The following is a 22,120-nucleotide window of genomic DNA, read 5'->3' as shown; positions in this document are numbered from 1 at the left end:
TGTAGTCCAGGACTGATGTTCTTGTGCTTTACTGTGATATAAATAACAACTTCTTTGTCATTTGGGATTTCAGTTGACACCATGACACATTTCTCAATTTGATTTCCATTTTCTGCTCCAGTTGATACCGAAAAAAAGTTGATTTATGAAACAAGCTGCACTTTTCTAAAAGATGTACAGAGGTTATGCACATAAATGCTATTGAAGTTTGAAAATACCAGCCTAGGAAACAATCAATCAAACCAGCAATATTTAAATAAGTTTTTTTTAAAAGGTCAAAAAACCAAAAGGCGTCAGAATTGGGGTTATTTGATTATAATGTAGAGTACTGTTAAGGACTTCACTGTGTGTTTACTTGTTTCTTTCACAGACTATGCTGTAGAAGAGAGACCTTCTCAGATCTCTGTCATGCAGCAGCTGGAAGATGGTGGCCCTGACCCTCTTGTATTTGTTTTAAATGCTAATTTGCTGTCCATGGTAAAAATAGTAAATTGTAAGTTTTTATTATTAAATAAGGCTTGGGGTATGAGAGGGGAAATGTTATATATATTATTAGTAGGAACAGCAGCATTTTTATTTGGTAGGATAGTCTCTGAAAATGTGCATGGATTGAAAACTTTGTACTTAGCCATATTAAGTTAAATTACAAAGGCTCTTTTCCAGTGATTTAGACATCAATACAGATAATTTTGTGTAGAAAATATAAACTAGACTGATAGAGCCTCCAGTCTCAGGTTTGGAGATGGGTGTCTCCTGTCCAACTTGGTAGGGCAAGGTATTTTCACTTGTTCTTCCTTTGGTTGCTTAACTCATTTCCCTGTCATGCCATTCTGGAAAAAGCAGATAGGATCCTATAGTAATATGCAGGTTCCATTCCACTGTGCACCTCTTCTATCCTTTTCTATACTGTGCATGTGTACATGTGTGTGTGTACGTGTGCTGAAGGAGGGAGGAATGAATGGGGAGGCATACAGATAGCTTCTCATGTTAGTAGCTCAGTTGATCTCTGCTGAATAAGGGGACATTATTTGAGAAATTGAGGACAGTTTTGCAGTAAAATGTTTTGGTTCTGTGAGAAGTTATACAATAAATTAAGATGTTGTTTACAAACCTTTCAGCATCTGCATAGATAGCGGTACAATTTTTTACATACATATATATCAAAATGTCATTAGTGTGCACATATATACATATTAGATGAAAGATTCTATTTCAATAACTTAGTATTCTCAACAAATGAATTGTGAAGCTTAGAGCATGTGTCATCACTAACATTCATGTGAAGCAGAACAACACAGTAATGTCTCATGAACACACCTGACATCCAGCTATCCATCTTAAGAGCGAGAGATCACTCTCTGAAACTGGTTTAGCTGTCAGGATCATGATATGCACAGCCAACAGCCTGGCCTTTTCCCAGGTTCCTTCATTCCCATTTAAATCCTGTCCTTTAATTTAGATACAGAAATTGCTGAAAGTCTGCTCTGTGGTGTTAATGCCAAGATCTGACTGGGAGCTGTAGTGATCTGGCTCTTCCTTAGCCATAAACTGGGAATTATTGAGCTGCTTTTGTTTTGGATATGCTTGCTTGCAAGATAACAGATTTAGAACCTAATTTGTCTGTGTAACAGATACCACAACCAAACATGCTGTAAAACTGATTCTTGAAAGAGCTATCTTCCTGTAGTGAAATTTAGGCATATTTTATGAAACTCTGATCTTCTGTTCTGATACATGCTTTCCTCTCTGCAGATGTGAACAGGAAGTGCTGGTGTTTCACTACAAAAGGCATGCATGCAGTGGGGCAGTCAGAGATAGTAATTCTCTTGCAGTGTTTGCCTGATGAGAAATGTTTGCCTAAGGATATCTTTAACCATTTTGTGCAACTTTACCGGGATGCCTTAGCAGGTAGGAATGCTCTCTGTTAAAAATGGTTTGGATAGATGATCGTACTGGGTCAGATACTCACATTTTTGTCATTTAGCAAATGGCTATTTTTGTATAAAAATAAAATAAAAAGAGAATAAGGATCAAAGCTGATAGGGGTCTGAGTTGTTATTGGCTATTAGTATCCAGTGCTATATTCATCTCACCAAATAAAAGTATTAATGAGGTGCTGGTAAGCTGGGGAGCTGCTGCAAAGATCTTCCAGCCTTCCTCTGGGTGCCAGCAGAACAAAGAAGTTTGGGCTATAAAGGCCATGCATAGACTATTACAGCAATGGAGCAGGAGGACTCTGCCTATAACAACTTTTTGTGTTCAGCAGCCATTGCTGACTGTCTGCTCTGGCTGCTTCTGCTAGGTGCTGGGGTAAGAACTTGAGTACGGCTAACATATCTGAAATTAGTACTGTAGTTCATTTAGCAGTAAGTGTAGTAGGATACTCAGCAGGACTTATGGTATACTAATGACATTGCTTCTAATAATTTTTTTTTCAGCTTGAACTCAGGGTAGCTTTTTTAAAGATACAGAAAGAAAATTTTGAGAATCCTTGTGGATAGTATGTTAAATATCCCCAAACCAGGTAGTTCAGAAATTTAATTCCCACAGTGTGTGTGTCTATTGCCACATTATGGAGATACTATTTATATTATAAAGTAATACAAATACATATGTATCTGTGTGCTTGGAATGAATTGTAGGGCATTGCAGAAATCATCCCTATTAATCATCCCCAGAAATCATCCCATTAATTTTAGTATCTCAATTGCAAAATTGTATTATGTAAACCTTTACACTTTTTACATTTGCTAAGTAAATGGGCTTCCACTTTTAGCTATTGTTGGACCTTAGAATTCAAAAATTATTGCATAAGGAAAAATGCAAGTATTTGGTTCCACTGATTAGAAAATAAAGCTAGTTTTCCAGAGGTGAAATTGGATCACATTAAGGTTATATACTGAAAATACATTTACCAAGGGTTCTGCTTATCATTTGCAATGCCTTTGGAGTGACTGAATCTAACACTTTAATAAAATAATGAAAAAGATCTTTGCTTCCTGAAACATCTTGATACAACAAAGGTCAACTTGTCCAGAGAGGTTGCCAGGTTCAGAATGTACTATTATCACATGTCATAATAGACCTCGTGTACACTGGAAACAAATACCTTTCCAAACCTCACTTCATTTGCAATGCTGTATCTTCTAATTATGATGTTATTCAGAGAGAGATGGATATGAAAAATTGTGCATGTGTGTGTATGTATGTATGTATATATATATATATTGCAGATATAAATCCAGGTTGGTGTGTATATTGCAATGAAGTTCTGCATAATTACACTACAGAAATACATAATTTATAACTCCTACATAATGTATTTGGAATTCTTTTTTTAGTGCTCTAGTGGTAGTAATTTGATATCCTACAGTTGCACTGGTGCAAAGAGCTGCTTACTATTGTACAATCCTTAATCAGGAACCAAATTTCACTGTTTAAGAATTCCACTGTGTAATGTTCTTTTGGTAGGATTTGCTCCATGTTGTATTTCAGACATGTAGTTGGAGCAGATAGACACCTTGAGTTGCTATATAATACCAAACTGCACTGAAGTTTTTGTCAAACATAGCACCTTGATAAATTCCCATAGCGTTTTGTAACACACTCTCTCAATATCCATCCTTTTTTCTTTCCAAGTCATGTGTGTTTGAGAGGGAGAAGTATATATTAGCATATTTGCAACTCTGGCTGTTTTAAATGTCATTCAGGATATGATGCTGTAGGGGTTTCAGTTTGGTGGCTGTAATCCCTTGGAAGTGGTTAGCAGTTTGCATGCTGTTGTAGATGGAGCCACGCTTCCTAAGTTGTTCATTTCAGAGGTACTGCACCTCTCTTGGCAATTAGATGATAGACATCTAGAGTAAACGAGAATTCCCATTAGAAGTTAGAGACTATTTAAAACCCTGCCTCACAGTTTCATTTTTCATTATATAATATATTGGTTTAACTTTATTTTGCCATCAGGAAACTGAAATAAATTCTGTGGATGTTTTTTATTTATGTCCTTTAGTAAATGTTTTCTTAAAAACAGTCATAAAACAAAAAGGCATATAGTATTTTTTATTGAAATTTTTAATTGAAATTTACGTTTAGCGATGTTGATATTGTTTTGGAGTGATTTGGGGGTTCTTGTTGTTTTTGTTTTTAGCTGAAAAATACAGCATTCCTTTTTTTTTTATTTAATTAAAGCCCATATCTATAGCAATTTTTGTTTTCATGAGTCACATTTATTTACTAGCTCTTCTTGCTCAAGTTTGAATTCTGTGTTCAAGCCTGGAAGCACAAATTTACGTGTACTCATGCCTGTTCCCAGATGTTTCTGCTTTCCTCAGAGGATAACTTGTTTCTTGAGGCTGAGTCCTGTCCTCTGTGCTAGGTATTGCTCTCAGCTGTTTGCAGAGTATGGTTCTAGCATGTGCAGGTAGCGCCAGAAGAGCCCAGGCCTCAGACCTGCAGGCAGGAGCACTTAGTCTGTACATGCAATGCTTTGCAGTTTGTCCTTCAGATTCATCTCCTGTTTCAGCATGGGTAAGATGTCAGTCTGGTGCAGCACTGCCCTGAAGCTTCATTAGTTTTCTTATAGGAAGTCCTCAATCTCAAGCTATGGTCTGGTGTTAGGACTTTATACTTGTAAAACAACGGAGAGATTTTGAAGGAAAAATGGCATTTTTCACTATAGGTTGTATGCATCTGAGTTATAATAAATTGCAAAGTTGTTAATTAAGGCAAGTATTAATGGCTGTTCAGTTTCCATCACTTTATTTTTCCTCTGGCCTCTCTGTCATCAAGCTCCATGCTGTGTTGCTTTTCTTGTTTTGAAATTGAAAGCTAATGATTTATGTTGTGGTTGTAGTAGTTGTACTGTTATAGTAGTAATCCCATGATTATCCTGGTCTGTTGGCTGTAAGCCTGGCAGGAGGTCTAGTGAATGGAAAAATGACAACTTCTGTCCATCTGAATGGGTACTTTGAAGCAGTTAGATGTGTTAATATAGAGCTGCCAGATATGCCCTAGTACATCAGCTCTTTGGTGGAATACAATAAATGCTACTGTTACTTTTGTAGTGAAAATGCAAATCTGGCAACTGTTTGAAATGGCTTTGTGATTGCCCTGGTTTGTGTGATATTCTGGGTGAGGGTGGCTCTATCCCAGTCACAGGTTTGTGTATTTTTAACCCTGCCTGGTTTTAATTAAATAAGGTGGTAGCTAATACAGGGTAGATCTATAAAGAAGCCCATGTAGATGTTCTGAACAGAGAACAGGTTAACTGAGTGAATAATACACCCCTGCAAGTGTAATGTGGAAAGATGGATACAAAATTAAACATCATATAAGGTGTGAGAGTGATTGTGGAAGACTGCCACAGGCTAGTCTGAGGAAGTTTTGGATGCTGGTAACTGCTACTCACAGTGATAGTAAGTGAAGCATTATGTCCCTTGTCAATATAAGTTCTTTCCAAATTACTTGCTGATGTGTTTCAGTAAAAAGATGCTGAGTATGGTCAGAACTTTGAATGTTGGATTTCATATGTTTTTTCTCAATGTTGGCATCTGCTACGGATGTGTTGTGCCATCAAGTTACATTCATGGTCTTGTCTCTTCTGTGTCTCTTTATGGCTCTTGGTGCGGTAGTGACTGGGTTTGTATTGCTTTTCCAAAGAGTATGTGCTCATTTGCTCTTGAAGAAAATCCATCTGGCAAGATTGTTCCCAGGTGAATATTGCTTTGAATCTCTTGCTACAGAACCGGGATGCTTGGGTTGTCAGGATGCTGGCATGGTGTTTGGTACTTGGCAGTTCTTGGTTGTTACGGATGACAGTGGAATGAGGCCAAGCAGATGCAGCTAGCTTCTCCAAGCCACATATGTATGCTTTCCCTGAGACTGGATGCTAATACCAGCTTTTTGACCTGGGATTAACCAAAAGATATGAAGCATACATTAGGAATTTAACCTCACTGTTTTTGGTAAAAGCACCTAACTGGCTTCACCGCATATTGAGGGCAATAAGCAAATGCAGGAATCTTTGTTTCTTTACCTTTCCTGGTATAAACTATTTTATTTGAGTCCAGAAGGGATTGCCAAACTGATATGCAAAGTACCTTGTTCATCAGAGAAACATACCTAAGTGAAGAATTCAAAACAGCATGGATCATGACTGAAGAGAAAGTCACATCACTGGATAAAAGCATGTTTTTTTAAAGGACTTTATAGAGCTGCTTAGGATTTAAAGTCAAGGATAACCCAGCATAACTGAGAAGAGAATAAGTACCGACCTCCTGCAGAGCTGCTTTAGATGCATCATGCACACTTAAGGCACTTCCTAAATAATGTCAATTGTCTCATGTCAAGGGCTGGAACCTAATATAAGGAAAGGCACCTTTCTGTTCACTCCGAGATTACCTCTTTAGAAAGGAAGTTGTGATATTTTGCAAATTAAATTACATGCTTTTGAGAAGAATAGCTTTTTTTGAAGGTTTTTCTGACAGCTGCATTTTCTCTACAAGCTTCTGAAACACAGTTCTATGCCTAAAATTTGTAACAGTGCAGTGGGTTGGGTTTGACCATGTCAAGCTGGTAATAGCAACTTATCAGTGGAGCCTTGACTTGGAACCACCTTCAAGACATGGCAGGAAAGGCTGACAACCCCTGGTCAGTGCAGAAATGTTTGTGGGACAAACCCAAAGCCCAAAGAGGCTTTTTGACTTGGGTTTGCTGGTTGAAAAGGGCACTGGAGAGGTGTGTAGGAAAACACTTGCTTGATTCTTCCCATGCTCTCCACATAGCAGGCTCTTGCATGCTGTTATAAATAATGAATTGCAGCACAACTACCTAATCCCAATAGTTTGTCCTCTTAATAGTGGTAACCTATTGGAGCTTGCACTGTGCGAGCTGCTTGTGTCAAAAGGAGTAATTTATAATGCTGTGGCTTATGGTAGCAAAGCGCTGAACAGCTGAGTTGCAGATTCCACTCTGAGGGTTTTTTTCATGTTTCTGTTGGCTGAAAAAATCCCTGTTAAGGCATCCCACGCGTGTGAGCCTTGAAGCTCCATCTCCTGAAACGGAAAAAATAAGTAGTCGTCCCCTTCTGCTGCAGCACTTGGCATCAGTCACAAGTGGAAATGTCTGATTGCTTTGTCATCCCAGTGGGCAGTACTGCACGTCTCAGAACTATACAGTATTGTACAGCTTCACTTTGCCTAGCCTCTTTCACACAGAAAAGACTTCAGAAAAGGGTGCAGAATTCAATTCAGTTTAGCAGTTCATACACTTCATACATTTTAAGGTTAGAAAGGATTATTATGGTCATGTTGGAACCGAGAACCTCACCAAGTAATTTTACTATCATCAGGCCTGTAGCTTCTATTTGGGTAAGAACAGATGGGAAGGGAAAAAGGAAGTATAAATGAAGAAGAGGAGATTAGTGAGGGTAGGTGGGAACTGCAATAGCAAAAGGGTGGAGTTGATATAGAAAGGTGCCAGCAGCTATTTTAGTTAAGTGAAAATCTTCTTCATGAACACCAATTGATACATTGGTTTGCGCTCACTAGCAAGATGCCTGAGTTGGTGCATTAGCAGTGTATTCCCTGAGCAGGCAATAGTGTTGCAGCACAGGCTGACAGAGAAATGTATTTGCATATGGGCAGGATTAATGATTTTCTGCAGCTGACAACATTTGATGTGGCTCTATTAATCATGTTAGTCCTTCAGTTTGACCAGTAGCTACTTTTCATCAAGTATGCTCAGCTGAGCATTACAGAAACTGTAGCCACTATAAGAGTTCTGGAATATGGTCTGGGTTGGTGGTGTCAGCTCTTGCTTGTGTGTATCTGTAAAATTACAAATCAGCTTCACAGGATAGTGGCAAGCTATGAACGAGCCACACTCTGCCATGGGGTGCCAGGGTGCCAAAGCCTGTCACCATTTAACAGAGAATGTGAGAGCTTAGTTTGTGCAGCATCTTGTGGGTACAGCAAAACAAAAAAAAAAAATTCCACTGAGGTGCCAAAAATTTGAATAGCAAGGAAACCCCTGAACTTATTTGTTAGTTGGAGTATAAAATGGAGCCTTTCGTTTACAGACCTGCCAGTAGCTATATTTAAAGCTGGAGGTCCCAAGGTCATGTGAAGGAAGCAATACTTGGTGGTGATTGTGCCAAGGTGGTCTGGAGGCATGCAAAGTATCATGGCCACATCTCCGGAGTGAGGGCAGGAAGAGCTGTATTATTCTCATGCTGGCACTGGCTTTGTGGAGACTTGCTATGACTTGGGACTTTCATAGGGGTTCAGTGTAAAGGACAGACTTGAAAGGACTCATTGGTTAACCTTTCCTTTGCTGGCCAAAACTGTACCTCCTGTATTTATTTTTCTTGCGTTTAGAAATGCTTGTGTATGATTTTTAGGCAGTTTTGCAGTATAAAAATAGAGAAGGCTTAACTTGAAGATCATACTTGTCTTACTGAGGATGTCAAAGTTGCACTTCTGTGACTCATGTTTTTACTTACCTAAAACCTAGTGTTTGGCTGTCTCCTGTGTGTAAAAGGGAGAAACCCCCCAGTTACTGTTCTGTTGATGTGCACGTTGGAGACATGCACATCACTACCTTGGGTTCAAATACAAACACTCCATCATGAGGTGGTGGAGAAAGAGCAGAAACTCCTACTTAGCAGTCTCTCTGTCTGCAGATGGGAAAGCCTGAGATTACTGCAGAAGCCCAGGAGGCCTGCATGAGTGCCTCAAACCCATGTGATTCCTCAGGAGTGGTGTGATCAACCACACCGTGCTCTCTGAAATTGTGTTTTTCTTTGAGAGCAAATCAGCACTATTAATATCCACATCTTCCTATGGAGGATTGTGATCAGCTGTTCTGTACATTATTTGCATGCTGTTGTAATTTCATAAAAGGAATCACACCATGGTTCTTTGCTTCAATGTTAAATGCTGCGTTGGATGCTATAATAATCTAATCAACATTCAGATTAATTTAGCCGTTCCAGTGTAAACATTTTTTGAAATTAAGAGCATCAAAGAATAAAAATGTGAGTAAAAATTAGTGATGTTTCTCCCCTGTGTCTCTCTCAGTTGCATTCTACATTAAGTATACTAATTAAATAAACACTCTTTTGTGTAATTCTTTAAAAGACCCAGATCTTCAATATGTGTCTGAGCAGGCACCCCAGTGGTTTGCCTAAATGGAAGGACAACCAGTGGGCATTAATCGTTGGCCAGGTGCACATCTCTCCTTTAATCGCAGCTGGGTCTAAAAGTTTAGTTTAGTCAACAGCAGCTTCTGCAGTGGAAACCTCTTGAATATCTGGAAGACACTGAAAACAGGCTTTCTTTGGGTGCTTTTGTAGTGCTAGGGGGAGGTTGGAGGTACCACTTCCTTAGCAGCAATACTGGCCTGAGCTATCCTTCCTCTTCCCTGGCCTATCCCCGGGTTGCATCATACCCTCCGCTACACTGCCTCTACTACTTGAAACAGGCAGATCACAGAAATGGTTGAGGCTAGTCTCCTTGCCTGCTCCGCCAGGAGAGGTGGTAGGTCTGTGGTTGTACGTACTGTTCTGGTAACACTTGCAGGCATGGCTTAGTCAGGCAGGTGCAGAAATGAAGATATGTGTGTGTGTTCCTACAAACTGACTTCCTACCAGTGATAGTGACTGAGTATGTGTATCACCAAAGGTGGATCAACCGGAGATACCATGGCTTTGGTGGCTCTAGTCTACAGCAGTTATTCCGTAAAAGACTATGCACTTTTGCACAGGAGGTAACCTGAGCCCCCATGTGCAGCAAATCATTGTTTCTTCTGTGATTAATAGACATTAGTACTTCAGGAAGCAAAGGGAGTTTAATATGGATTTTTTTTTTTCCCTTCTGAAAAACTCTTTAAATTCTTGATACAGCTCTCAATCTAATGAAGTAATGAGCATTTTTGTTCATAGGTAACGTTGTTGGCAACCTGGGGCACTCCTTTTTCAGCCAGAGCTTCCTTGGAAGCAAAGAACATGGCGGGTTCTTGTACGTTGCAGCTACGTATCAGTCCCTGCAAGACCTGGTGCTCCCAACCCCACCATACTTGTTTGGCATCCTCATTCAGAAATGGGAGACTCCCTGGGCTAAAGTGTTCCCCATTCGGCTGATGTTGAGACTTGGAGCTGAATACAGACGTAAGTAACGTGCATTCTTTTAGCTGCAATTATTTCTGCAGGAGAATATATTCCAGTTTAGAGCACGCATACCCAGCCCTAAATTGTGACCTGTCAAAGCCATGCAAGCTTAAACAGGCAAGTAAGAATTATGTTTTATACCCACACTGCATCCAGCTGACAGCACAGCAGTACTGAGGTTGTGATATGACCTACAACCTTTTTACAACTGTAGTAGCTGATCAGAGAGATTTTTGTGGAGACAAATCTAGTTCTGAGCAGCTGTTTGTAGTTCATTTAGTGACCTGAAATAGAGTTATGTGCAGAACAAGTCTGATTTAGCTGGTGTAGTTAGGACAAGGGAGAGCCTTTGAGATGTTAAGCTTTTTCCATGCTGAAATGAAAGAGCTTTTAGGTTTTTAAAACCACATTCATTTTCCAGAGAATAACCGTATGTGTGCAGGGGCAACTGACGTGGCAATTTGTTGCAAAAATTCTGTTGCCACTAGTAACAAATAAGGTGGAGAGAGTGTTTCAGCTAAACAAAATCTTAGCATGAAATTAGCATAAATTTAGGATAAAATCTTTTTCAAAAGACACTTGCCATTGCTGGGGCAAAGAGATTATTGGAAGTCTGTCCACTATGATGGGCGAAAAATTTGCTGTCTTGCTCAACTGCTGTTTTAATTGTCAAATTGGTAAATCTGAATTACTATGAAAATGGTCTGTTGTTAATTTTTGTTTCAAAACTTTTTAACAAAGTAAGTTTTAGAATATGCTTTATAGGGATTTGTAAATTTAACTTGTGATGTTTAGGGAACATTGGGAATTTTTCACAAAATACCTATGTTACTGGAGAGGAAAAAGAAAAACCTTCAAAATTTGCTTTCTAAGGATGAGGACTGCAGGTTAAACTTGTCCAAAGAAACATTAGTGTTAAAGGTGTGTAAGTTTTTGTGTGTATTCATGAGGTTTTTAAGCAGTGTATTTATTCTCATCAACATTTAGAAAAACAAAGATGCTCATATTTTGGATGTGACATCTGTTTTTGAGCACAGAAACAAATGTTTTGATATTCACAGACAGAAGTACCTGCTCTGAGTATGTTGGTAAGCTGCGGTTTGAATCACTTCTATAGCTGTGGTTTGGATTTAGGCATATTCACTTCTGCTGTGACAGCTGCGACTGCAGATTACTTCCTCAATCCCCTCTTGGAAGGGGCTGCATTTGTGTCCCAGGTTTCCTTGGATACATCCTCTTTTCTGGTGGAATTGTCAGATTTTGGCCATTTGTCCAGTGCTGCTGTATGCACAGCAGATCAGATGCAGGAGTCATTCTGGGTTGCTAGATGTCCAGAAAACATCTGCTGAGCATCTGCAGATCAACCGCACAGCTCAAGCACAGGGAATTCAGTGCATCTGGGACATAGCTGCGCTGCTGTACGCAGCCAGAGTGGTAGATAGGGGAAATTCAACACTTCCTGGTGCCTCAGGACACTGTTTGTGAGTTGGTCAGCTCTATGGTGCATGTGTAGGAACTGTGATGCTTTTCAGATCTTGCATCAGTATGCAGAAGCTGGAGTTTTCTGCTCAGCTTCTATCAGGAAATCCTGATGGTGTTATTCAAACCTGCTGAGCATTTTGCAGCCCCTTCTGACTACACTGGGAACTGTGAAGATGTGCGGCATTTTGGGAAATCAGACTGAGTGTTTGCCTGAGGATAGTTAGGATCCTTCCTTCAAACATGCGTTTAGAAAACCTTGTCATTACATATTACTGCATGAGTCATGTTTCAAGCACTGTTATGGCTCCTGCTGCAACATAATGTAATGTAGCCATATCCATACACTACGCTTTGAATTGCATCATAGATGTTTTACAAGTATGGCTAAGTCAGCCAAGGAATGCAGATATTTTGCATTGCTGACATACCATAAATGTCCTTTTAATTGTTTTTGACATACTTCTGTAGAGAATTTGCCACGTTCTTATGAAATCATGAAAACAGAAAATGAAATAATCTGTATTATCACTTGAATGTTACATGTCAGCCACAGAAGCTGAAGGCTAATGATGCTATAGTGGAGAGCAGCAGGATGGTCATAAAAAAGGAAGAAGCCATTTCCAAGTAGTAGCCTGAGAAAAGCATTTAGAAAGGTCATCTTTGCAATCAGTGTCCAGATCGCTAGGTTCAGTCTTGCAGTGTGGCACTTGTAAGCATTCCACATAATTCTTCTTATTGTTTCTAGTGCGGTGGACAAGGAGCCATGACACATGTGTAAGGTGCATTATAATGTTAAACCGTACTTCCCTTTTGCTTTTTAAACTCTGGTCTTCTTTCCAGTCTCTTCTTTTGCTGCTGCTTACCATATTCAACTGAGGAGATTGTATTTGAGTCTGTTTTTGCAGAATCTCAGTATGTAAGTTTCAATCTGACCTTTTCTGTTTTATTTTATCCTAGTTTATCCATGCCCACTTTTTAGTGTCAGATTTCGTAAGCCTTTGTTTGGAGAGACTGGACACACGATTATGAACCTTCTTGCAGTAAGTGCTGAGAATGAGTTTGCACGTTCCATCTGTGTGAATAGATAAATGTGGGGAGAACTGTACTCCTGTTGCACAGAGTAGCTGGCACGCTTAGAAGATGACAAGAAGAAATAGTGGGCATTTGGGTGAATTTACCTGCTGTTACTGGTATTGGATGTTAGCTTTCAACAACCTAGTGAATTGTAAAAAGGTACCCAAATCAACATCCAAAACCTGGCCACCTGAGAATGTTTGGATCTTGAAACAAGTGCATTAGTTGCTCAGATTCCTTCCTCAGAAGTGCTAGGTCATCAGTGTGCAGTCACAGCTCTCTGATTATACAGTGCTTCAACTGAAGCAAAATTATTAGCTCTTCCTACTTTGCTAATATTTTCAATATAGAAAATTCTCTCTGATGCATGACTTAATCTCACTGCTAGAAAGACTAATAATTCTATCCAGTAATGTAATAGAACACAGAGAGTGAATTTTCTTACATACAGTGATGACATTCAAGGCTGGAGAATATTAATTTTGATGTAAGAAAATCAGTGAAATGGCTAACAGTCATCATGATGTTTTTTCATTTGTGTACTTTGATTATGCAGGTTACAAGCTGTGATGTCTCCTTCCCTCCCTGCCTTTCAGTCACTGATTACAATTATTTTAATGGGCTGACTAATAGTCACTAGCAGAGTTATGAAATGTTATTTCATGTCTGTCATGTCTATGTCATAACATCATAACAGTGTTAATGATGATCATCATGCCTAACTTTTAAAAACTTGTTTTAATTACTAGGACTTCAGAAATTACCAGTACACGCTGCCTGTGGTCCAAGGTTTAGTGGTTGATATGGAAGTCAGAAAAACCAGCATCAAAATTCCTAGCAACAGATACAATGAGGTAATGCTTGTAAAAAATACATTTGTGTACAGTTTCTTTGTGGTTGGAGGACCTGGGATCTAAAGGAATTTTATTTTACTCACTACCACTAGGGAAAACTGCCTCAAAAGCAAATGATAAATGCATGATACGCACATGTTTTGAGAGTGAGTGAGGGTGGCTCCACAGAAAGAATGCAATTCAATTTAGTACTAATTAAAGTCTTAAACTCTTTTTCTTCAGGTTTTTTTAACTGTTTACATATAAAGTGTAATTGTAAATAATAGAAAATACTGGTTTGATTTGAACAAATAAGTTGACAAACTTGACACTTGAGGTGAACTAGGAGGAAAAAGTGCATTAGCTTTTCTCATCTATGTTGTGTGTGCATACTCGAAGCATTTATTAGTATTTTCTGGGTTGCTGTTTATTTTATGTAAAATTTCTCTCAACATCTACATTTTATACTTGATTTCTGATGCGAGAAAATAAATCAGTGTCTTTAGGATTTAGTGCTGTTGAGAAAGCTGGGTGAGAAGATATTTGAACAATAATGAAAGAGAGCAATGGAGAAGGTGATTGATTTCATGTTCTCTCTGAAGCGGAGGGGGTAACTTGGTATTTTGAAACCAATCAGCAACTGGGTTGAGAGCAAACGTCCTGGGCAAAATGGTATTTGTAAACGTTCTTGTAATATCAAAGAAGAATACAGCTTTATCTCAGGAGAGAATTTCCCTGCAAGAAGCATTTGAGTAAAATAATAGCGAGAGTAAATAAATAAATTAAGAAAAGGAAAAAGTGTTCTTATGTGAAGTTTGAAAAAGCTGAAACTGATGAAGCAAGAAGATAAAGGGTCTGTTAAAAGGTGTATTAATTCTTGATGCAGTTGTGAGAAAATGGAAAAGGTCAAGTTTGCATGAATTAAATATGGATTTGCACACAAGATGCAGTTTTGTAAGTGTTAGCTGTGCCAGTGTTTGCAAGTGTGTTAGCTTCAGTTCTGTATTAGACATTGCATTAAGCTGGACTGTGAGGAAATCCCTGTGTTATGCAGCTTAGCAAAATCTCTGCATCATGTTTCGGTTCTTTTTCCAGTGTGAAGCAAGGATTCAGCTTTTTAAATGGAGAAAGTGTTATTTATTTAACATTATTGCTTGCAGTCCAGTTGAAAGATTGAATTACTAGAGATTTTTCATCTGCATATAGTTTGAATTAAGATTAATTAAACCACAAGACCTTTACTTTTTTCTCATGTAAAGCAGTATTTAATTAGAAAAGAGTGTCACTCAAACTATCCAGAAAGTGAAAAACTTGTTTTAAATCTCATGGATGGATTAAATGTGGAGAATTCAGACTGTAATTAACAAATTAAATATTAATATATAATTTTATTATCAAATATATATTTTTATCTTCAAAATTATTTTAATTTTCTACAACTTCTAGTGATACTTAGTTGCGTGTTTAGTCCCTCAGCAAAGGTGACTGTCATTTTTTAATCAGTTGCCTTGTTACAAAGTACAGTTGCCATGTCCAGTTGTTTCTTGTTATGCTAAGGGCAACTCCTGGGCTCCATAAAGATGGCTGCTGTTGAGCTAAAATCTTGTTTCTGGAGCATGACATGATAAACTAGATAATGAAATACACTGTTGTCTGATGCAAAATCTTAATTAAGTTTCCTCCCCAAACATTACACCTGTGCACATTTGTCAATAGTGAGCATCAGCTAATGTTCCTGACACTATAATTAAGGTTTTATGCTAGACTGAGAGAGACAAATGTGTTGTGTGTAGTGTGCGTGCTTATCAGCTACAGGAAGCAGAGGACGGGAGTATGACTGCTGTTAAGAGATGTCAAATAATTCAGCATTTTCCTTTTCATCAGGGTTTTCACTGGAGGGGGTATAATTTAATTTGCCTTTTTTCTTTTAAGCAAACATATAATTTTTGGTTTTGAAACAAATTCCAGAGATAGATGACTCCCTCATTTTTCTTTTGGATCAAAAATCTCAGAGTCTGAGCCTCCATGAAGAGGAAGAGAGGAGAAAAGGAAAGAAGCTGTATCATTTACAATAATATTTTGTCAAGGCATGTAACGAGGTGTATATTAGATGATAATCAGCAAAACTGAAGTGCAGATATATCACAGACGTTTTTGGATGCTTTTTGGAGGCCTCCTTTGCAGAGAATTAAAATTATTTCTGGATGTCTATGATTCAGATCTTTTTTAAAAGTCTTCACATTGGAAACATTGATCCCAATTTCACCAATACATGCAGGTGAAGCACAGAGACACTAAAGCTTTGGTGTCTGGTTATGGCAGAACCAGGATTAAATGCCACAAGTCTGAGTGCCAGTCTAGCACTGAACCGTGGAGGCAGCATTTATGATTTATGTCATAAGCAACTGTAGTTGTGTAAACAAGCCAGATATTTCCTCCCAATGTTTTTCAAATGTTTTTTTGCCTGTGAATTAATTTTTTAAAATAGCTAGAGATAATAGCTTTTGCAACCTATATAGCTCAGCTATCCCTTATACCATTTATCTTAATTACATAAAAGGTGGCACTTCAAAGCATCTGGACGGTATAAGGCCTCAACCCTCTTTTCAAAAGCGAGTGCTAAAATTGGACATGAGAATATGAGCACTGTTGAAAAGCTTGCTCTGTCTGATTAAACTGTTTCAAGAATCACCTATTTATGGTAGTTCTTGACAAACAGGGTAGAAATGGTAAACCTTTTTGTTTGCAGATGATGAAAGCCATGAACAAATCCAACGAGCATGTTCTAGCAGGGGGAGCGTGCTTCAATGAGAAAGCAGACTCGCATCTGGTGTGTGTTCAGAATGATGATGGGAATTACCAGACACAGGCCATCAGCATCCATAATCAGCCGAGGAAGGGTGAGAACGGGCGTTCATGAGGAGGCCGTTCCCTCCTGGCGCTCTGCATGACTTCTTTGCCACTTGTGTTACCGTTCCAGCATGTGACTTTGTGAATTGGTCAGAACTGCGTTTGCATTTCACTGAGTTTCTGTTAGACATTCAGAGAAAATAATTCTGACTGCTGGCGTTACTGAATGGGCAGCTTTGTGAGTTAGACATGCAACACAAGGAACAGTAACATGTTCCTCTATCTGCCCTTTACCCCCTTGGTGTTTTATTCCCCTTGCAGAATCCATGATCTCAGATGTCAGGGGGCACACTGTGCGGTCTGCATCCTGTATACAGTCCATGTCACACTTCTCTAGGTCAATGGTGCTGTTCTGAATTTGTCTGAGAGGTGTTCTAGCAACTTCATAGATCAAGCAGACATAAAATAAAGCACATAACAGCCTGCTCCCTTTTAAATATGGTAATACTGCTTGCACAGTACAGCTCAGGACTTGCAGTGCTCCAGAGGTCACACTGCTGTAACTGGCTTAGGCAACACCTCTACATTAATGAGAGCTGTCTTTGGTATTATTGGAGACTACAGGTGAGGTTGTGGTTGCCTGTGCTGAAGCGATACTATGTGAAAGGAAGAAGATTAGATTTAGTATGAGAGAAAGGTAAACAGGAATAACCAACAGCAGCATTTTAATAATGCATCTTCAAGAAACTCCTTGTGTTCACCTCAATTAGACCATCTAATTTCCAGGCTTTATTTTTGTGAGAGTAGGCTGAAAGGCTTCAGCAGCAGTGTGCTGGGAATTTAAATGTTGTAGTTTTGGGGAAAATTTCTGGCAAAGACATTCATACTATCTCCAAGTAAGAACAAGCAAGACAGAGGCCAACTTTTATGTTTTGCAAGTATTCCCAGTCACTCTAGTGAGTATACTGGCATGGGATGTCACTCAGGACTGATGGTCTTATCTGACTTCCGTTCATTTGACTTATGGGACAAGAAGAGGGATTTCCAGCAGGAATTTCATGATGCTTAGTGGTGATTTAAGATAATTTTACTTTAAAGCAGGTAGCTTTGAGCTGTAGCTTTGCCAGAGGGTTGGTGTTACAGTGTGATCCATAAACAGCTTGCTCACAATCTTTGCCAGCTGTAGGGAACATTTAGAAGTTAATTATGTACTTGGTTACCCTAAATTAGTAGTCCTGAAACCTAGAGGTGTGTATGGGGAGAGGGAGAGTGACAAAATATGAGCATTCATTAAGGCTGACAAAAACTGTTGTCCAGTTTAGAAAATAACTGGGTGATTTGCCCTTCCATATCCAAGTCTGTGATGTGCATTCAAGTCACCATAATTCTAAGCAGCATTTGTCCTGACTTAGATTAACAGCCTCTCTGGATGATAGAGCTGTGATACCCGATTCTTGTGTAAGGCATTGTTTTGACAAAAGCCTCACTAAATCACTCCTGTTATTGTTGCAGTGACTGGTGCCAGCTTCTTCGTGTTCAGTGGAGCTTTAAAATCCTCTTCAGGCTACCTTGCCAAATCCAGTATAGTAGAAGGTAAGAACTGAACTGCTTGCTTAAAACACACTGCTTCCCTCTTAACACGGCTCAGCTCTGTAGTTATCAGGGCTCTGCTGTTATGCCTTGGGCATTTGAATCATGCTGCTGCTTCAGCTTTATCCTACTTTTTAGCCAAAAAAAACCCCAAACCAAACAAACCCTCTTTCCTTTAATGAAGAGGAACTTGTCCAGACGCTGTAGAAAAGGGACACAAGAAAATGAGGGTAAGATATGAAATACCTGGCTTGTGAGCCTGTGATCAGTTTACTGGTTTGGGTTGAATGAGGAAATTGTGAGCCTAAGAAATATGGAACGTGTAATCCACCGACCAGGAGAGGAAGTCCTGCTAAACTTACTCTGTTCCCAAATAGCTCTGCATTATGCAAGATTATGAATGTGCATTGTTTATATGCTTGTGTGTGGGCAGAGGAGAACACAAGTCGAGATTGTTGAGCTGGTACCTCTCTGATTTATTCTTCTTTTACCAGTTGTCATATCACAGAAATAAATGCCACCTGTGTACGCTGGATTGAAAGCCGTTATTGCTTGTTAGCTGAGCTACAGACCTTTGTAGTCTAACCTCACCACGGATGTGACAGTGCAGATACTACTGTTTTAAGTGTGCTCCTTACAGTTTGTGAGTGAGGTATGCAAGAAGCCCATGCATGCAGTCAGTTAGCACAGCTCCACTGACGAGCAGGAACTCCTTAAGCTGTGCCAACTTGAGAGCTTGCAGCTGTATTAGCGTACAGTCCATGGGTGAGTGGTCACCCAGGGCTCAAAAGCAGCCATCTCACTGTAAGTTAGTATACGTAGGTCATTATACCCTTTTCTGTGTCTAAATTGGTGGTTTAGTGCAAGACAAAGGTACAGGTGGATGCAGGCAAGGAGTCTGTGCATTGGGGAAGTGTATCATTCCTAAGGTATTTCTGCAGTAATTTAGACTGAGTCCATGCAAATTCTGCATCTTTTGCCACTGTCAGGCAAGTATTGACTTCCCAAAAAATCTGTCACTGCTGGAGTGCTGCTTCCAGTGCCAACAGAGGTGATAGCTAAATGGAGGTGGGGGGGTCACACGGGGTTTCTGAGGGTTGCCTAGAGCTGGTGTCAAGTTTTGAGGCAAACTAATGCGGCCGTTGCTATAGCTGACTTTACCTGGCAGCTGGACTTCACATTATCTTTGTGTTTTCCTTAGTCAACGCTCATCAGTGCTACGTTTTAGGAATCTGAGAGTTCAGAAATGGTCTGATGTAGTATTGCTGCCTATGACTCTTAAAATAGATGTTTAACCTTTCTGTTGGAAAAAGAGGAAGGATGTTTTATTTCTTTTTTTTTATATAGGCTCTGTTCAGTGTGGCTTATCTTGGCTTATGAGGATTTCTTGGTTCCCTAGATGGAGTAATGGTCCAGATAACTGCTGAGAGCATGGACTCTTTGAGGCAAGCCTTGAGAGAGATGAAAGACTTCACCATCACTTGTGGCAAAGTAGATGCTGAAGATCCTCAGGAACATGTTCATATTCAGTGGGTAGAAGATGATAAAAACTTTAATAAGGGGTAAGTAGAGGAGCAACCGCTTGACATTGAATGGTGACTATTTGACTGTATTTGTTAAAAATTTGAATTGATCTTATAAGGTGCATGAGTCTTCAAATCAATAGGAATTACAAGTCTGTGCCTCTATTTTGAGTGATAAGATGCAATTAAATGTAATGAAAATGGAATTGAGATACCAGAGCTTTGGGGCATCAATTTAGAAAGTTGTCAATGCTATGGACTTTTTGCCGTTGCTAATATCCAGTTATTGGAAACCACTAATCTGTCTCCAACACTCAGTGCTGAACCCTGCACATTGTGGTCACTTTGCTCTCTTGGTGCTTAGTTTGCATTCAGTAGTGCTGGAAATAAAATTGCTGGACATCAACGGTATATTTGGACTCAATAGTTAAGCCAAAAGAAAGGTGTATAGGGCAGCTTAAGTATTTATGGCAGTTAAGTGCTGTTGTGATGGATACAATGTTTAAGGACTCAGCATCTAGAAAGAAGGCTATTTCTGTAGTTTCAGGCTCTCTGGGCCAGTCTTAGGTTCTCTAATTAAATTCTGGGCTGTGTAAGTAGTGTTTCAGGTATTGCTGGCCTACACTGAGGTTACAAATGAATAAAAATCAAAGTCTGTACGAAACGCCTCATTGCTGTGTTAGCGCCTTATGAAATCTCATCTCTGGTGCAAAGGTGTGTTGAAAACCTTCAGGAAGGTCCTTCCTGCACCTGGTTTGCGCATATGGACCAGGGCGGGTGTCGGGGGTAGGAGCTGCAGGGGACAGCAGGGCGCATGCTGCCTCTCAGCTCTTCCCTCCTGCTCAGCCCCCACAGGAGCCCATTCCAGAAAGGCTGCTCACTATGAAGCTCCAGGCCTAGCACCATCATCACAATTCATTCAAGATCACCAGTTTTGGCATCCTGAGAGAAGCCGTTGGGTTCCCTTCTGAGGCTAATTTTGGTCTATGCCCCATTAAGCTGATATGGCAAGTTGCTGTGTAGTAGCAGTTCAAATTGCAGAGCACTCAGTTATGAAAAAACCTGCAGTGAGGCAGTTGGAGGGTTCGGGTGTAGCAGAGGACCTGCCCTTTGATCCCCATGTAGTTCTCTTTTGCACTGCTCCCTGTTCAGCTCATGCCTTCTAAGTTGGAACTTACCCTTTTCCCTTTTACAGTGTTGTAAGCCCTATTGATGGCAAATCAATGGAGTCTATAACAAGCGTGAAGATATTTCATGGCTCAGAGTACAAGGCAAACGGAAAGGTCATTCGGTGGACAGAGGTAAGTCAGTCACGTTGAGCTGCATGTAAACCAACACTTGGCATTTTGGGATTACAACTACGGCGTAGTCTTCTTTCAACCCGCTCTCCCTACTCACCAAAATTAAAGCAGCAAATTCTTCAGAACAAACCTGTATTACCTTTCCTACCTGCAAGGAAAGATTCAGTACGGCATCGTGCAGAATAAAATATCCTATCACTGATGCGCAGCTCAGGCTGCTATCACAGCCACCCTCTACATCCTACTCTGCATTAGCCACCTCTTCTCACGTATGGTTGTTGAACACGGGGGAAACCACAAAAATACTTGCTTACTGTGTTACCCAAGGTACCTGTTGGCTTCACCTGCATTTGTGTTAAAAACTACCTTTTAAAATGGAGACAAATCTTAATAATTACTTTTAAAAAAATGTTATTTCGAGCCACCTTCTCTAAAATGTTGCAAGTTAAAATGAAAGTGCCGTGGCATAAATCACTTGCAGAAACTGCTTGCATAGCTGATGTTAGCTGTGACTCTGCCAGCACACAAACTCTAGCTTTAGAAGATTTCTTCAAGTGTTTCACTTAACCTGCCCAGGAGGAACCAAGTTAATCAGTCTGCAGCTTGCCACCTTAGTATCCTTTTTTTCCCAGATCAGTTGGGCTCAACAGAGACAAGTTCAGTGACAACAACAGTACAAATCTTCAGGCTGCGATGGCTTCTACTAAAAATGTGAATTTTCTGAAATTAACATCTGTTTAAAAGCAGGTTTTTATTAAAGACTATGTGCAATACATAGTGCATTTCCATAATGAGGCTTTCGACCAGAACGGAAAGGTTTTTGAGAACACGACTATTTAAATCTTTCTTTTGAAGATTTTTTTAAAGTTTTTTTTTCTCCCCTAAGGTGGCTTGTCTTCAGGGTCTTTTGCTGGTCTTCCCTGAGCAGCTCTTCTTTAAGTCTTCCTTTGTAAAAAGTTTAAATAGCATCTCAGTAACCTTACTTTCTAGAAAAGCCAAGTGTTATGTCTTGTGTTACCTCTTTCCTTCAGGTGTTTTTCCTGGAAAATGATGAGCAACATAATGGTCTGAGTGACCCAGCCGACCACAGCAGATTGACTGAAAATGTGGCAAAGGCTTTCTGTTTAGCTCTCTGTCCTCATCTTAAATTGTTGAAAGAAGATGGAATGACTAAGCTAGGTCTGCGTGTTACACTTGACTCAGATCAAGTAAGTCTTCAATAGTTTTGGTTTAATTGAGGGGCTGTTGCCCTGCTCATTCCCCAGAAAGGAAATACACCACTTCAACCATTCTCTTGGT

The 22,120-nt window shown here is 39.6% G+C and overlaps 1 protein-coding gene across 4 annotated transcripts in view; it reads left to right on the top strand.

Moving 5' to 3' along the window:
- The window catches only part of ZFYVE9 (zinc finger FYVE-type containing 9), a 63,786-nt gene that overhangs the window by 38,466 nt on the left and 3,200 nt on the right, over positions 1 to 22,120 (top strand). For all 4 annotated transcript variants that reach the window (XM_072868869.1, XM_072868867.1, XM_072868868.1 and 1 more), the window contains 10 exons: positions 371 to 493; positions 1,753 to 1,908; positions 9,944 to 10,168; positions 12,608 to 12,690; positions 13,474 to 13,578; positions 16,307 to 16,457; positions 17,920 to 18,000; positions 19,397 to 19,559; positions 20,716 to 20,821; positions 21,853 to 22,029. In XM_072868869.1, coding sequence (XP_072724970.1) covers positions 371 to 493; positions 1,753 to 1,908; positions 9,944 to 10,168; positions 12,608 to 12,690; positions 13,474 to 13,578; positions 16,307 to 16,457; positions 17,920 to 18,000; positions 19,397 to 19,559; positions 20,716 to 20,821; positions 21,853 to 22,029 — 1,370 coding nt within the window. The remainder of the gene's footprint in view (positions 1 to 370; positions 494 to 1,752; positions 1,909 to 9,943; positions 10,169 to 12,607; positions 12,691 to 13,473; positions 13,579 to 16,306; positions 16,458 to 17,919; positions 18,001 to 19,396; positions 19,560 to 20,715; positions 20,822 to 21,852; positions 22,030 to 22,120) is intronic.

Source organism: Ciconia boyciana, chromosome 7, assembly GCF_034638445.1.
Source record: "Ciconia boyciana chromosome 7, ASM3463844v1, whole genome shotgun sequence".
NCBI lineage: Eukaryota > Metazoa > Chordata > Aves > Ciconiiformes > Ciconiidae > Ciconia > Ciconia boyciana.
This window is presented reverse-complemented; position numbering and strand designations above follow the sequence as displayed.